We start from the raw sequence: 16,054 nt of genomic DNA on the forward strand, positions 1-16,054 counted from the left end.
GATTCAAGAGTCCGACAAGGAAATAAAGGATGCCTGAGGAAGTACTCGCTTCAAACCAAAGCATGGTCGCCAGAGAAACCGGCTGATTGTAAAGAGCTTCTTCTTTTATCAGCCCCAACTTTTGTTCCTCTACATTCTTCATCCTTGAACAAACAACTACCATTTAAACACGCATCCACCCTTAAAAATAAATATATCGGGGCCGGTGCTGTGGCGTAGCGGGTAAAGCTGCCGCCTACAGTGCCTGCATCCCATATGGGTGCCGGTTAAACTCCCAGCTGCTGTACTTCTGATCCAGCTCTCTGCTGTGGCCTGGGAAAGCAGTAGAAGATGGCCCAAGTCCTTGGGCCCCTGCATCTGCATGGGAGACCAGGAAGAAGCTCCTGGCTTCGGACTGGCACAGCTCCAGCTGTTGCAGCCAACTGGGGAGTGAACCAGCGGATGGAAGACCTCTCTGCCTCTCCTTCTCTCTGTGTAACTCTTCCAAATAAATAATAAATCTTTAAAAAAATCATAACTGAACTGAGAAAGTTATTTCACAAAGCAAAGGGTTTAACTGTCCAAACAGAAAGGAAAAATTATGTGATGATCTCTATAATCACTGACAAGGCCTTCAACAAAATTTAATACCCATTCCTGAGTTGTTGTTTTCCTAAAACGCTCAAAACAGAGATTCAGGCATATGCTTTTATAAATTTTTAAACCTTTTCCTTTATCTATTTGAGTAAGAGAGCGAGCTCATGGGCCGGCGCTGTGGCATGGCAAGTAAAAGCTGCCACTTGTAATGCTGGCATCCCAGTTGCTCCACTTCTGATCCAGCTCTCTGCTAATGGCATGGGAAAGCAGCAGAAGATGGCCAAGTGCTTGGGTCCCTGCACCCATGTGGGAAACCCAGAGGAAGCGCCTGGCTCCTGGCTTCAGCCTGGCCTTGCCCCAGCAGTTGCAACCATTTAGGGAGTGAGCCAACAGATGAAAGAGCTCTCTGTCTCCCCCTGCCCCCAATCTGTAACTCTGACTTTCAAATAAATTAAAAGAGAGAGTGAGGAGAGAGAAAACGCTCCTACCTATTGATTCACTCCTAGAATGTCCACTGCTCCTGGCTCCTTGCTTCAGATTAGCCCAGCTCCAGCCATTGTGGCCATTTGGGGAATGAACCAGCTGATGGAAGACTTTTCTCTATGTCTCCCCCTCTCTCTGTAACTTTGCCTCTCACATAAATAAACTCTTCAAAAAAAAAAAAGTGAACACAATCAAAAAAAGAATTTAGCAACTCAGCAGAATGTAAATTAATATATAAAATATCTATCAAGGGGCCGGCACCGTGGCTCACTAGGCTAATCCTCCGCCTTGCGGCGCCGGCACACCGGGTTCTAGTCCCGGTCAGGGCGCCAGATTCTGTCCCGGTTGCCCCTCTCCCAGGCCAGCTCTCTGCTGTGGCCCGGGAGTGCAGTGGAGGATGGCCCAAGTGCTTGGGCCCTGCACCCCATGGGAGACCAGGAGAAGCACCTGGCTCCTGCCATCGGATCAGCGCGGTGCGCCGGCCATTGGAGGGTGAACCAACGGCAAAAAGGAAGACCTTTCTCTCTGTCTCTCTCTCTCTCTCTCTCTCACTATCCACTCTGCCTGTCAAAAAAAAAAAAAAAAAAAAATCTATCAAGGGCCGGCGCTGCAGCTCACTTAGCTAGTCCTCCGCCTGTGGCGCCGGCACCCTGGGTTCTAGTCCCGGTTGGGGCGCCGGATTCTATCCCGGTTGCCCCTCTTCCAGGCCAGCTCTCTGCTGTGGCCCGGGAAGGCAGTGGAGGATGGCCCAGGTGCTTGGGTCCTGCACCCCATGGGAGACCAGGAGGAAGCACCTGGCTCCTGGCTTCGGATTGGTGCAGTGCACCAGCCGCAGCAGCCATTTGGGGGGTGAACCAACGGAAAAAGGAGGGCCATTTTCTCTGTCTCTCTCACTAACTCTGCCTGTCAAAAAATAAAATAAAATATCTATCAAGAAAATCGGACAAAACACTCTGGTGGTACAGAGAGGCACTGTACATGGCTGATGAGACTACAAAACAGGACACCCCCAACGGAAGGAAACTGGCAGTGTCTACCAGAATACATACTGATGAACCCAGCAATCCCATTCCAAGACATCCACCCCAAAGAAGTACTGACAAATATAACATTTTTAAAAAGATATATTTATTTATTTGACAAGCAGACTTAGAGAGAGAGAGAGAGAGAGGGGTCTTCCAACCACTGGTTCACTCCCCAAATAGTTGCTACACCCAGGGCTGGGCCAGGCTGAAGCCAGGAGCCAGGATTTTCCTCCAGGTCTCCCACATGAGTGCAGGGGCCTAAGCACTTGGGCCATCTTCCATTGTTTTCCCAGGCACATTAGCAGGGCACTGGGTTGGAAAATGGAGCAGCTGGGACTTGAACCAGAGCCCATATACGATGCTGGCATCACAGGTGGCTGCACCACACCAGCCCCAAAAATATTCTTTTTAAAGTACTTAAAATAGAAATCAATGAATAACTTTTAAAATGACAAAAATATATAAGCTAAGACCAGACACTGTGATCGATGCACAAGGATATTACTGCCTTCAGCACCATTTCTAACAGCAAAAGACTGGGAAACCACCCAAATGCCCTCCAGCAACAGGAACTGGGTAGACTATGGCACATCCAGAGAAGGAATACTACACATCCCTCAACAGGAATGACAAGTACCTGTACACACTGTATGCAGTGATCTGCAAGATACGTTCTTAGATGAAAAATGTACTGTGGGGTGAGCATTTGGCTCAGCAGTCAAGATGCTGCTTGGGACACCCATATCCCACATGGGAGTACCAGGGACTGAGTTCTGCTCTGCTCTGATTCAGCTTCCTGCCAACGTGCACCCTGGGCAGCAGGTGACAGCTCGAGGGTTGAGTTTCTACCACCCAACATGGGAGCTCCACTCTGGCCCGGCCCAGTCACTGCTGCTGTGGACATCCGGGAAGTGAATCAGCAGATGGGAAGATCTCTTTGTCTGTCTGTCTGTCTGTGTCCTTCTCTCTCTCCCAACCCCCACCATGTGTGTTTTTTTCAAGTAAAGTGAAAATAAACTAAATAAAAACCTTCAGAAAAACAAAGCAAAGTGGAGAAAAGAGTATGTGGAAGGCTACCGTGAATAAGAAAGGAGGAAAAGCACTTGGGTGAACATGCATGTGTGTGTGTGTGTAATTTATTACATACACATGCAATTTTTTTTAACAGGAGGATAAACCAAAGATTTCCAAAACGTGGCTACCTATAAGAGAGAAGAAAAAAAATGGAATAAAGGAGACAGGTGTGGAAGCTAGATTTCTATAAAATTTATGCCATTTTTAATCCTCCGCCTTGCAGCGCTGGCACACCAGGTTGTAGTCCCAGTCGGGGTGCCGGATTCTGTCCCGGTTGCCCCTCTTCCAGGCCAGCTCTCTGCTATGGCCCGGGAGTGCAGTGGAGGATGGCCCAAGTGCTTGGGCCCTGCACCCCATGGGAGACTATGAGAAGCACCTGGCTCCTGCCTTCAGATGAGCATGGTGCGCTGGCTGCAGCGCACCAGCCATTAGAGGGTGAACCAATGGCAAAGGAAGACCTTTCTCTCTGTCTCTCTCTCTGTTCACTCTGCCTATCAAAAATAAAAAAATAAAAAAAAAAATTATGCCATTTTGTAGATTTGACTTTGGAACTACGTCAATATTTAACTTAAGTATAAACAAGGGCCATAACAGTGACCATGGAGTTCTCCACATGGCTTCACTTTTAAAACTAGGAACAGGGAGCTGGCATCATGGCCTAGTGGGTTAAGCTGCCACCTGTAACACCAGCATCCTGTTCATATCCAGGCTGCTTGGGTTCCAATCCAGTTCCTTATTAATGCACCTGGGAAAGCAGTGGAGGATGGCCCAAGAGATTGGGTCCCTGCCACCTGTATGGGAGACTGCTGGCCCTTGGCTTTGGCCTGGCCCAGCCCTGGCCATTGCAGCCACTCGGGGAGTAAACCAGCAGATGGAAGAGCTCTCTTTGCCTCTGTTTCTCTCTCTCCCTCTGTAACTCTGTCTTTCAAATAAATCAATAAATCTTTAAAAACAGAAACTATGAACTTGAACACAAACAAGAACCAGCAGAAATGATGAGATAATTAAGACTGATAGGCAGGCTCTCAAGAAAGAAGTCACAGCATGGGGTCAGCATTGCGGTGCAGCAGGTTTAGACACTGCCCATAACACCAGCATCCCATATGGGAGTGCAGGGTTCAAGTCCCAGGCTGGCCCAGCAGCACCAGCTGTTGCAGCCTTTTGGGGAATGAACCAGTGGATAAGATCTCTTCCTCTTCCTCTCTCTCTCTCTCTCACTCACTCTCATTCTACCATTCAAATAAATAAATCTTTAAAAGGACAAGGAGGAAGAGGGGGAGGAACGGCAGTCACAGGGGCCGGCGGCAAAGCCGGGGAGGCGGCTACCATGCATCACTTACCTCGACCTTGCTCTCGGGTTCATGGTCAGCGGCTGAGAAGTACACCACCTCCTGCACTTCATCTCTGGGCCGCGCCGAGTTTTTCCCAAACACCACCAGACCATCCTTAGCTCGCGGTGGGAAGGCCACAAAACAGTAACTTGGAGGAGCTACAGCCATCCTGAAACGAGAATGCCCGTGAGAGGCAGCCGGGGAACATTCCAACAGCCAGCTCTGCAAACCTGTGCCACCGGCTCAAAGAGCTGTGCTGCTCATCTGGGGCAGTCGGCTCATGAAGAGATCCCAGCTGGCAAGTGAGGGCGGGGTAGCGGGAACAGGCCGAGAGCCACGGAGACCAGATATTGTTTAGTACTCTGTGGGATGAAACAAGCTCAGATTCGCAACAAACCACAGCGGCGGCCAAAAGTGCAGTGGTGTAGGAGAAAGGAAAGGTCGCCGTTTCCAGCAGAAGACACACACGGTGCGATCGGTCTCACCAATAACAAGAAATAAGCCTGCAGCTTTGGCAGTCAACGTACGAGCAGAAAACCTCCCCTCCCCCCATCCTGCTGTAGAGTCTAAATCATCTCTAGCTTCCTTGCACACCTCATACCACGTGACTGCTACGTGCACAGTCCTCACCCGGTACTTCTTCCTCACCCGGTACTTTCTTGCATTTGGTACAAATGCAATCCTTTTTCAATCTGTGGCTGGTTAAATCTGCAGACTTGGTGCTCGCGGATCCAGTGGGCTGACTGTACTCTGCAGCAAGGCACTACACAAGTCCCTGGGTCCCAGAGATATACAGCTGCCCTGTAACAGGTTTGGGGGTGTGATAACAACATAGGTGTAGAGATGGATGGAAAGATACCGCCACTCCCCTTGAAAACGCGTGTTTACTCAACACAGTGGCTTAACACTCAAGCACCCTGTGTGTGGTCTCCCCACCATCACCTCTGGGGCAGCTCCTTCTCTTCCGTCTGACCAGGGAGCATCCTCGCTGCTTGGTTCTTCATCCCTCAATTCATGCTCTTTATGAACATACACCTGCACCCAGAACTTCCCTTACCAGTCACACACCAGTGACCTACACACTGAATTCAACTTCAGCTCCCAACCCCACAGACCCAACTGCCTGCCTGGGATCCAAAGCTGATTTCATCATCTTCTTCTCCAAACTGTGTCCCTGTCTCAGAGGCCAGCTCCACTACGCAACCCATTGGAGCATCCAGAACTCAAGGACCATTCTTACCACCTACCCTTCCACCACCTAACAGGTCTCCGAGTCCTACAGACTCATATTCCTAAATCCCAGTGGGAACTGTCCCCTTTCCCTCATCCACATCTCTACCACCCCCACCCAGCAGCAAGCTAGCCTGGGTCCCTGAAGCAGCTCCTAAGATGTGGCTCCAAGACCTCTAATACCCCCCTCGAAAACACCCACCACCAAAAAGACCTTCTTAGGAAAAAAGTCTGATCGTGTCCCCTATTCTTGTAATACTCCCGGCAGGCTTCAGAGGGCTTTCAGAATGAAGTTCAAAATCTGATCAGGTGTGTGCCTCCTTCTAGCCTCCTCTCACACAGCTGCATTCTCCCAACTCCACTGCACAGGCTTTATCTAGGTCCTCCAAATCCCCCAAGGCCTTTGCACATGCCCTACCCCTTGTCCTGAGCAGTTCTACACTGACAATATTTGCCTAGGTAACGCTTGCTCCTTCACACACGTGCTCAAACATCATTCTAAATTACCGTGCTCTAGTATATACCCTCATAGCATCCTGTCCTTTTTCTTCATGGCAACAGTGCCAGTCTGGACCGTCTGTGCAATTATTTTATTACCAACAAACCACATTTGGGCTCTCCCAAAGTCCAAGCAAAATGAAAGCAGGGAGGGAGCCTTGTGTGCTCACCACTGTAACCCCAGCTCTTCACAGTGTCTGCAGGGTAGATTTCCAATAAATAATAGATAAGTGCCCTGTTCCTGTGTCTTAATATTCCACCAAGCCGATGCTAAGTCCCCACACCCCCTCCTTTCAGCACCGTGCCCCTCGCCTGGCCAGAATGCCCTTCCCTTAGGATCTGCTCTGAGCTTCAGGATCTGGTCAGAACCTCTTTCTTGTACAAGACTTTCATGAAGGATCCTGCCAGTTATTCAGCACCCATGAGCATTGAAGCCTCCCGTTTGTTTCCAAACAACGTGCATTTGTTAATGCTTAGATGTAAGTCTCCAGCTGTGTTCGGGAAAACTCCCTGAGGGCATGCCCATGCCCTTCAACCCTCCACACTACATGCACTCAGCAGATCTTATCTACTGAGCCAACCCCTGTATTTCTGTCACCCATTATCCAACTTACATGTGTTTTGTTTTATGAGCCCAACACATAAGTGAGAAGTAAAGCAGTGTTCTAGAAATGTTCTAGCCTGGGATTCAAAATTCAGCTCTGCCATCAACTAGCTGTGTGACCTTAAGCAAGCCACTTCACCTCTCTGAACCCAAGTTTCCTCCTCTGCAAATGTCTTGGCCCAGCTCACAGGTCTAGCATGAGTATCAAATTAAATAAAATGCTTGAGCATGTATTTTGCGAACTGTGGTGTTACATAAAGATAGGCATACTCCGGAAAGTTTGTGGAAGGATGGAATTAAAAGGTTAGTTTATTTGGGTGCAAAAAAATGAAACCTATGTATGCTCATACTTGGGTTTTACTCACTAAAACACAGGGCTATTTCAAAATGACTGTTGAGCAATCAAAATAACCATGGCTCACTCACGGCAGGTGTGAAATCCCAGGATCAGCAACATTCTAAGTGCAGGGATGTGTTCGTGAGTGAGGCACCATCTTGCTATTTCCATACCCAGTCTACCCCAAGCCAGCCTCAGCATGCACACCCTGGGCGCACAGAATTCTCTTTGTATTGATTTCATTTATTTGTCTGAAAGGCAGAGTGACAGAGAGAGAGACAGAGAGAGATTATCCATCCACTGGTTCACTCCCCTGATAGCCATAACAGCCAGGGCTGGGCTAGGCCGAAACCAGGAGTCAGGAGCTCCATCCTGGTCTCTCATGTAGGTGGCAGGGGCCCCGGCACTTGGCCCATCATCCACTGCCTTCCAGGAACATTAGCAGGGAGCTGGATCAGAAGCAGAGCAGATGGAACTCAAACAGGGCTCCAATACAGGACATGGGGGCAATCCCAAGCAATGTCTAAACCTGTTGCACCTCAACACCTGCTCCCAACAAAGTTCTTCCCACACTGCTTATTGCAGGCCCCTTTCTGGGGTTCAGAGAAACAGGGGAGCTCCCTCAACTTGGGACAATTTTCTCCCAACTCAAAAAAAAAAAAAAAAAAAAAACCTCCCTTTTATGGGGAAGAAAAACCAGAAGCACAGAAAGACACCAGCTCTGTCCTCTCATCACCTTCCTCATTTTTACAAAACTATTTTCCTGTCAGATTTGAGGGGTAAGCAGAGATAAGCCAAAAATCTGAATATGTACGAAAGATCTTGAATAATTATAAAATACAGTGACTTGATGGTGGGTCCCTGGAATTTGGGCGCAGGAGGAATGGCTGGCGGAAGCCACTACAGTGCAGTGGATCCAGGAGATGGTAAGCTGGAGAAAGGATGGGGCTGGTGCTGTGGCACAGCGGGTAAAGCTGCCGCCTGCAGTGCTGGCACCCATATGAGCACTGGTTCAAGTCCTGGCTGCTCCACTTCCTATATGGCTCTCTGCTATGGCCTTGGAAAGCAGCAGAAGATGGCCCAAGCCCCACATGGGAGACCTAGAAGAAGCTCCTTGCTCCTGGCCTGATCGGCCCTGCTCCAGCCATTGCAGCCATTTGGAGAGTGAACCAGCAGATGGAAGACCTCTCTCTCTCTCTCTCTCTCTCTCTCTCTCTCTCTGCCTCTGTCTCTCTGTAACTCTGCCTTTCAAATAAATAAATAAAACTTAAAAAAAAAAAAAAGCTACGGAAAGGATACCTGGACTACGACTTCCCTTCCTGCCCCAGCGCTGGGCCACGTCCTGAGTGCTGGGGTTTCATCCAGGGACAGAGCCTTACTCTGCTGGTGGGATCCACCTGTCTCACGGCCCTGACAAGCACCATTTCCTCAGCCAGGGCGTCTGTCGGTCAGAAAGTCATCTAGGTCATTTGACGGTGCCAACGAAACAGGCAAAAGAAGCCCAGGGGTACGCGGGCCCTGGAAGGCTGGCTTTTCCCCTGAATTTTGTGAATGACTACAAATGCCAGAAGGCAGCAGAATGTCAGCATCTATTAAAAAAGAAAAGAAAAGCAAACCAAACATCACAACCAGCAGCAAATTCGCTGAGGCTAGTTTCATCTGTTTTTCCTGAGTCACCATTCCACGCACCAAGTGACCAGCCTCAAGAGACGTCAGCTGGATTCTTTTCGGCTCTCTGGATCAGTGCCACCCAAGATAACTGTCTACAATGTTGTCTCCACTGTCCAACATGGTGGCCACGAGCCTCATGCGGCTATCAAAATGTAGTGGATACTATTAAGGAACTGAAGCTTCCACTGTATCCCAAACTTCAGTTAGTTTCCATCTTTTTCAAAAAAGATGTATATTTATTTGGAAGGCACAGGTAGAGAGAGAGAGGAGGAGAGACAGAGAGAGAAAAGAGAGAGAGAAACCTTCCATCTACTGGTTCACACCCCAGGTGGCTGCAATGGCCAGGATTGGGTCAGCTTCCTCTGCCACATGGGTGGCAAGGCCCCAAAGAGTTCAGCCATCCTCAATTGCCTTCCCAGGCACATTAACAGGAAGCTGGATCAGTAGTGGAGCAGCAGGGACTCGAGCCAGCGCCTATATGGGATGACGGCACTGCAGGTGACAGCTTTACCCACTACGCCACAGTGCCAGCCCCATTTCTACCTTATCAGCTAGGTAAGAACTTGAAGAGTCAGGGCCATACTACAGCTTCCCAAAAAAAAAAAATCCAGAAATGAAAATTATTCACATTAAGGCTTCAGTGATCCTAGAAGTTCTGATTTCAGAAGTCCTCCACTTATTCCAAGAACAAAATGGGCTAGCATCCATATAAACTGGATTAGCACAGAGGAAGTGGGACACTTCTGGAAGACTGGAAAAAAAAAAAAAAAACATAAGCAACCCCAGGGGCCGATGCTGTGGCCCAGTGGGTTAAGCCACCATCTGCAGTACCGGCATCCCATGTGCATGCCAATTCGAGTCCTGGCTGCTTCACTTTCTATCCAAGCTCCCTGCTAATGCAACTGAGAAAGCACTGGAAGATGGCCCAAGTCCTTGGGCCCCTGCACCCACATGGGAGACCCAGAAGAGGCTCCTGGCTTCAGCCTGGCCCAGTTCTGGCCATTACGGCCACTTGGGGACTGCATCAGCAGATGGAAGATATTTCTTTCTCTTTCTCTTTCTCTTTCTCTTTCTCTTTCTTTCTCTTTCTCTTTCTTTCTCTTTCTCTCTTTCTCTCCCCACCTCCCCTTTAAAGCTGTCTTTCAAGTAAATGGATCAATCTTTAAAAATAAAAGAAAGCAACTACAGAACTCACCAGCTCACCAGGCTGGCTTGGTTTATGAAAGCTCTTTTCACTAGAGCCAAAAGTGATGGCAGCTCCGAACCCCAGCACCATTTCCAGCAATCCCAGCCTCCTCTCTGGACACGTCATGAAGGTGGCCCTCATTGCTACCTAGAAGTCCTTTGAGTATCATTCTGGTCAATTTCTCTATTTCCAAAATGAATCTGCAAGGTGTATGTATTAAAGTGTTCATCACGTGGGGCCAGCGCTGTGGGGCAGTGCATGAAGCTGCCACTTGCAACGCCTACAGCCCATATCGGAGTGACGGCTGCAGTCCCAACTGCTCCTCTTCAGATCCAGCCCCCGGCTAATGCACCTGGGAGGCAGCAGATGATGGCCTAAGTACTTGGGTCCCTGCCATCTGTGTGGGAGACCTGGATGGAGTTCTGGAATCCTGGCTTTGACCTGGCCCAGACCCAGCCAAAGCAGCCTTTTGGGGTGAACAAGTAAATGCAGGGTATCTTTCTCTCTGTGGCTCTCCTTCTCTCTGTCACTGTCTTTGAAATAAAGAAAAAAAAAATTGCTTAAGTGTTCATCACAGCAGTATTCATACAGGAGAAAAACTGACAGAAACTTACTTGTCTGGCATCAGAGAAATGGCTAAAAATGCATGCTTCATCTCTAAGAAGAATGCTGTACTCTATTACCAACCCATTAAATACACATTTATGGAGTTTTTTAATTGCAAGGAGAACTGGTTCAAAGAGGCGAGGAGGTTGTCCAAAATAAATTATCTTAATCACATAAAAATTTGCATAGAAAAAGACTATGCCGGCCCCCCATAGTTTCTGTTAACTTGTTTTTGTTTACAGGCTCCCCATGTGAGAGCTACACAAGCAGTGCACACGTGTTCATCACTAGTTCACGACCAGGATTCACACGGCAGTGAGCAGGTCTCCTGCAGCTGTCCACTCAGGGAACAAGAAACCAACCAACAAGTCAGTTCTCTCGTGACGTTGAGGTGGCATCCTCCTGCAAGGCATGCAGGGACACTCAGTCCTGTGCCCATGATTTGTCACAACACTGAGTGACATTCCAGACAGCACACTACAGAACAAAAACACATCTGATAAACACTCGCAGCTATATACTGCATAAAGCATGCATTTTTAATCTATTCGCAGGCTTGGTATAAACTGCTTATGCACGCATGACACAAGAAACTGTGACATGGATATTCTCTCTCATTAAGAAAACTAAAATTCAATTAACTCCTAATCACACATGCTAACATGGAGATTTGTAGCATGAAGAAACTCAATTGTATCTGGTTTGCTGGCACAGAAGACATAGAATCATTAAATACTAGATTTTCTATTATAAGAACATTCTACTTAAGCCAGCATTAAAGTAAGTGAACAGAGCTTACTCCAAAATAAAAACCACATTGGTGGCTTTTGTAACAATTTGCTTGTTTTCAGGCACAATTCTGAAGTTTTCTTTACCTTGGGGACCCAGAGGTGGGGGTGGGGGTTAGAGTGCTTAGGTGCAGGCTTGAAACTGGATCCAGATGAGTCCGAAGCAGTGTTTCCTTCAACTCTAGGCTGTGACCCTCTCATGGGTTATAAAAATTAATAGAATGGATAGGAACTTTTTTTTTTTTGACAGGCAGAGTGGACAGTGAGAGACAGAGAGAGAGAGAAAGGTCTTCCTTCCGTTGGTTCATCCCCCAATAGCCGCTGAGGCCGGTGCACCGCGCTGATCCGATGGCGGGAGCCAGGTGCTTCTTCTGTTCTCCCATGGGGTGTAGGGCCCAAGCACTTGGGCCATCCTCCACTGCACTCCCAGGTCACAGCAGAGAGCTGGCCTGGAAGAGGGGCAACCAGGACAGAATCCGGCACCGCAGGTGGAGGATTAGCCTACTGAGCCGCGGCGCCGGCCAGGAACATTTTTTAAAAAGCATTTTTAGAAAGAGTATGTGTCAAGGTTGGCGTTGTGGCGTAACAGGCAAAGCCAGCATCCCACATGGGCGTCGGTTCAACTCCCAGCTGATCCACTTCTGATCCCTGCTAATGTGCCTGGGAAAGCAGCAGAGGATGACCCAAGTCCTTGGAGCCTTGCACCCACATGGGAAACCAGGAAGAAGCCCCTGGCTTCGATCTGGCTCAGCCCTAGCTGTTGTGGCTATTTCTGGAGTGAGCCAGCAGATGGAAGCTCGCTCGCTCTCCCTCTAACTCTGCGTTTCAAATAAATTTTTAAAAAAAAAAATTTTTGAAAAAAATAAGAGTATGTGCCTCGCACATAGTAATGGTAAGTGTTGGCAACAGAAACTCTAATTTTACGTTTGATCTATACACACACATATGTAAGTGTGCGTATCTACTGAATTCAGACACAACATCTCCCTCGCACTGCAGGCCTCCAGGAGAAAGCTCTCAAGGCAATAAGCTTCAAGGGTAGGGCTACTGAATAAGGCTTCTTTCTGGCAAATACCAATTAGGATTCTTGCCAGGTTAGCAATGAACTAACAGTTCTAATTAACAAACACTCCAATTGAACTCCCATCCATAGTTAAGCTGGCAGGCATTTCCTAAGAAGCCGTTGTTACGAATATTTCAAAGTGCAGTTATCTGTAGCTTTGCAATACATTTATGTTCTCCAAGTCCTGCAACTGAGCTGCATGCTACTGGCGGAGGGAGGACGTCATAAGCCTCAAGGCTGGCATAAAGATGCAATTGAGAATACAAAACAGAGGGTAGTTGGTGGTGCATTGGGGGTGCAGAAAAGAAGTCAGAAGACTCCTTAGCTAGCAGGCAATGCAAAAATATCCCAGTGCCCACCTCCCATCAGTTCTCAGGATGAGTTTTCCCTTAGACCAGTGCTGTCCATCAGAACTGTCCCAGATGATGGACATACATCCTATCAGAATGGTCCAATACGGCAGCCACTGCTGAGATGGGGCTACTGCATCCTGGACATGTAGCCAGTACAACTGAGAAATCATATTTTTAATCAGTCTACAAGTAAGCAGCCAATATGACGCGAAGTGAAGCCAGTCACAGAACCCACAAATCCTGCATGATTGCATTTGTAAAAGGTACCAAGGACAGTCAAGTTCCGAAACAAAAAGGAAAACCATGGCTTTTTAAAAATATTTTATTTATTTGAAAGGCAGAATGACAAAGAAACAGGGAAACACAGAGACAGAGAGAGATCTTCCATCCACTGTTTCACCCTGCCCCCCAAATGCCCACCACAGCCAGGGCTGGGCCATGCTAGAGCCAGGAACCTGGAATTCCTTCGGTGACAGGGGCCCAAGATCTTGAACCATCACCTGCTGCCTACCCAGGCACAGTAGCAGGTAGTTAGATGGGAAGTGGAACAGCTGGGACTTGAACTGGCACTCTGATATGGGAGACGGGTGTTGCAAGCAGCAGCTCAAGCCACTGCACCACAACGCAGACCCCAGGAATAGGGAGCTGTCTAACAGTTTTAGAGTTTCAGTCCCACAAGATGAAAATAGTCCTGGAGATCTGTTGCACAATAATGTAAATACACTTAACATTACTGAACTGCACACTCAGAAATGGTGAAGATAATAAATGTTATGTGATGTGTATTTTACCACAACAAAAATAACAAAACAGGGTAGGCGTTTGGCACAGCTATTAAGACGCCACCTGTGATGCCAACATCCTACATCAGAGAACCTGCATTGTAGTCCCAGCTGGGCTTCTGAGGTCCAGCTTCCTGCTAATGCACACCCCAGGAAGCAGCAGATGAAGGGTCAAATACCCACATGGGAGACCTGGATTGAATTCCAGGTTCCCAGCTTGCAGATGGCCAGTACCAACTGTTGCAGGCATTTGAGGAGTGAACCCCCAGATGGAAGCTCGCTCTCTCTCTCTCTCTCTCTGTATGTGTCTGCCTTTCAAATAAAATGAAAATAATTTTTAACTTTATAAACATAACAAAATATTACACAGCCACATTTGGGTAGAGCTACTGTGCTGGGCCAGCAGCTTCTACATTGTGCCTTCAGTGACAGTAAAGTGTCCCTAAGCTCAGCTTCTACCCACCATCGTCCACCCCTCTTCTCAGAGGCCCTTCAGGATTCATGACTTCCTCTTGGGAACAAGCTATCTGTGCTTCCCTGGAGTTGACCGCCAAGGAGCTGCGGCTCCTCTGACTGGTTGCAGGAGGCTTGCGACCAGGCCCGTGGGACTGCAGCGATGTGCTCCCGTATCTAGGAGACGGCTTACAGACGTCTAGACAAGTGGGGAGGAGGCTGAATGCAGAAAAGGGCTTTGTCCTCAAGTCCAGGGAGCAGCTAGCAAAGGCCTGAACGCCCGGGCAGGGGTTTTCTTTGCACGATTACCAAGCTGCCCTGCCCCCTCCATCTCAGTGAAGCCAGAGCGTCCCTCGCTGGTCACCTGCCCACTAATAAGAAAGCCTGCAGGCGCTTGAAAGGAAGAAATAGGAGCTCCAGGCTTCCTAACCATCTTAAAGTAACAGTGACAAGCTGTCTTCACTCACACAAAGAATACAACCCAGACCTCCGGCAAGGCCTCCCCGCTGTCCACATTCCCAGCTTTACAGAGCAGACGAAGTTTAAAGTCAAGGCCTAGGAACTGCCACCTTCCAGAAAAGCAATGAAGAAATTATCTTATTTCCTGGTTAAATCACTTTGAATTCAATGACATTCTCGCTGACATGAACTCATTTACAAATGTATTTTCCTGATGTGTATGTGCCATTGAAATAAGAAGGAGTTAAGTGTTTTGGGAAGGAATGACCTAAGTAAAAATGTGATTGCAAATGCAGCTGACAGAAAGGGGAGGGGGTACTTCAAGAAGTTCATGGACAGTGGGGTTAAAAGATAAGATTAAGAGCAGGCATTTGGGGCAGCAGTGAGGATACCCCTTGGGACACCTGCTTAGGTTACAGTCTTGGCTCTGCTCCCAATTCTAGCTTCCTGCTAATGAACAACCTGGAAGATGGTAGGTGATGACTCAAGAAGTGGGGTGCCTGCCACCCTTGCGGGAAACTTAGATGGAGTCCCTGGGTCCCAGCTTCAGCTTGGCCCAGCCTTGGTTATTGTGGGCATTTGGAGAGTGAATCTGAAGAGGGAAGCTATTTCTCTGTCTCTTTATCTGCCTCTCAAATAAATAAAAAGAAATAATTTTTAAAGGACGAGTTTAATTTGGTACAAAAAAGTTGTGAAAGTCATGTATAGTGTTTTTCGTAATACACATTCCATGACCTCTTTCCAAAACCCTTCATGTGCATGAATTTCAACATCTGTAGAACCCATATAAACTTGTCTTTTAATTCCATTTCCCATGAAGCTGTTTAAGTACTCTCATATAAATGAGCTCAAATTCATGAAACTGCCTAGAAGAGAGATTCTACTAAGCATTTCATTGAAAACTCAAAACAGTTGAGCACACAGCCTTAGGATTCCATAGCCAGTGAATTCCAGCTCCTAGTAGTCAACATCTTACATAAGAAACTACCTAATGGAACAAAGACCACTCTTGGGAGTAATGTACAAAATGCTCAGAATACCTCCGGGGGGGACCAGAGCTGTGGCGTAGTAGGTAAAGGCCACCACCAGCAGTGCCGGCATCCCATATGGGCACTGGTTCTGAGTCCTAGCTGCTCCTCTTCTGATCCAGCTCTCTGCTATGGCCTGGGAAAGCAGCAGAAGATGGCCCAAGTGCTTGGGGCCCTGCACCCACATGGGAAACCGGGAAGAAGCTCCTTGCTCCTGGCTTCAGATCAGCCCAGCTCCCGCCATTGCAGCCATTTAGAGAGCAAACCAGTGGATGAAAGACCTCTCTCTGTGTGTATATGTGTGTCTCTCTGTAACGCTGCCTTTCAAATAAATAAATAAAAGAATACCTCCTGGGACACAGCAAGGACTCAGTCACCTGACGCAGGCTGCCAACTCGCCCTGTCCAGACCCCTGAGATGAGCGTCTTCCTTGGCATGTCTAAATGCTCTGCACCTTCTGGAGACTGGCTTCACCGTCCCTGGATGAGGCCTTCTCAGAGCAGGCCG

The 16,054-nt window shown here is 48.1% G+C and overlaps 1 protein-coding gene across 1 annotated transcript in view; it reads right to left on the reverse strand.

The window, feature by feature from the left end:
- SCRN1 (secernin 1) overlaps positions 1 to 16,054 on the reverse strand; it is a 65,533-nt gene that overhangs the window by 36,832 nt on the left and 12,647 nt on the right. The window contains exon 2 of the mRNA XM_062178595.1: positions 4,499 to 4,658. Within this exon, the coding sequence (XP_062034579.1) occupies positions 4,499 to 4,657 (159 nt within the window). The 5' untranslated portion in view covers position 4,658. The remainder of the gene's footprint in view (positions 1 to 4,498; positions 4,659 to 16,054) is intronic.

Source organism: Lepus europaeus, chromosome 20 (genome assembly GCF_033115175.1).
Source record: "Lepus europaeus isolate LE1 chromosome 20, mLepTim1.pri, whole genome shotgun sequence".
NCBI lineage: Eukaryota > Metazoa > Chordata > Mammalia > Lagomorpha > Leporidae > Lepus > Lepus europaeus.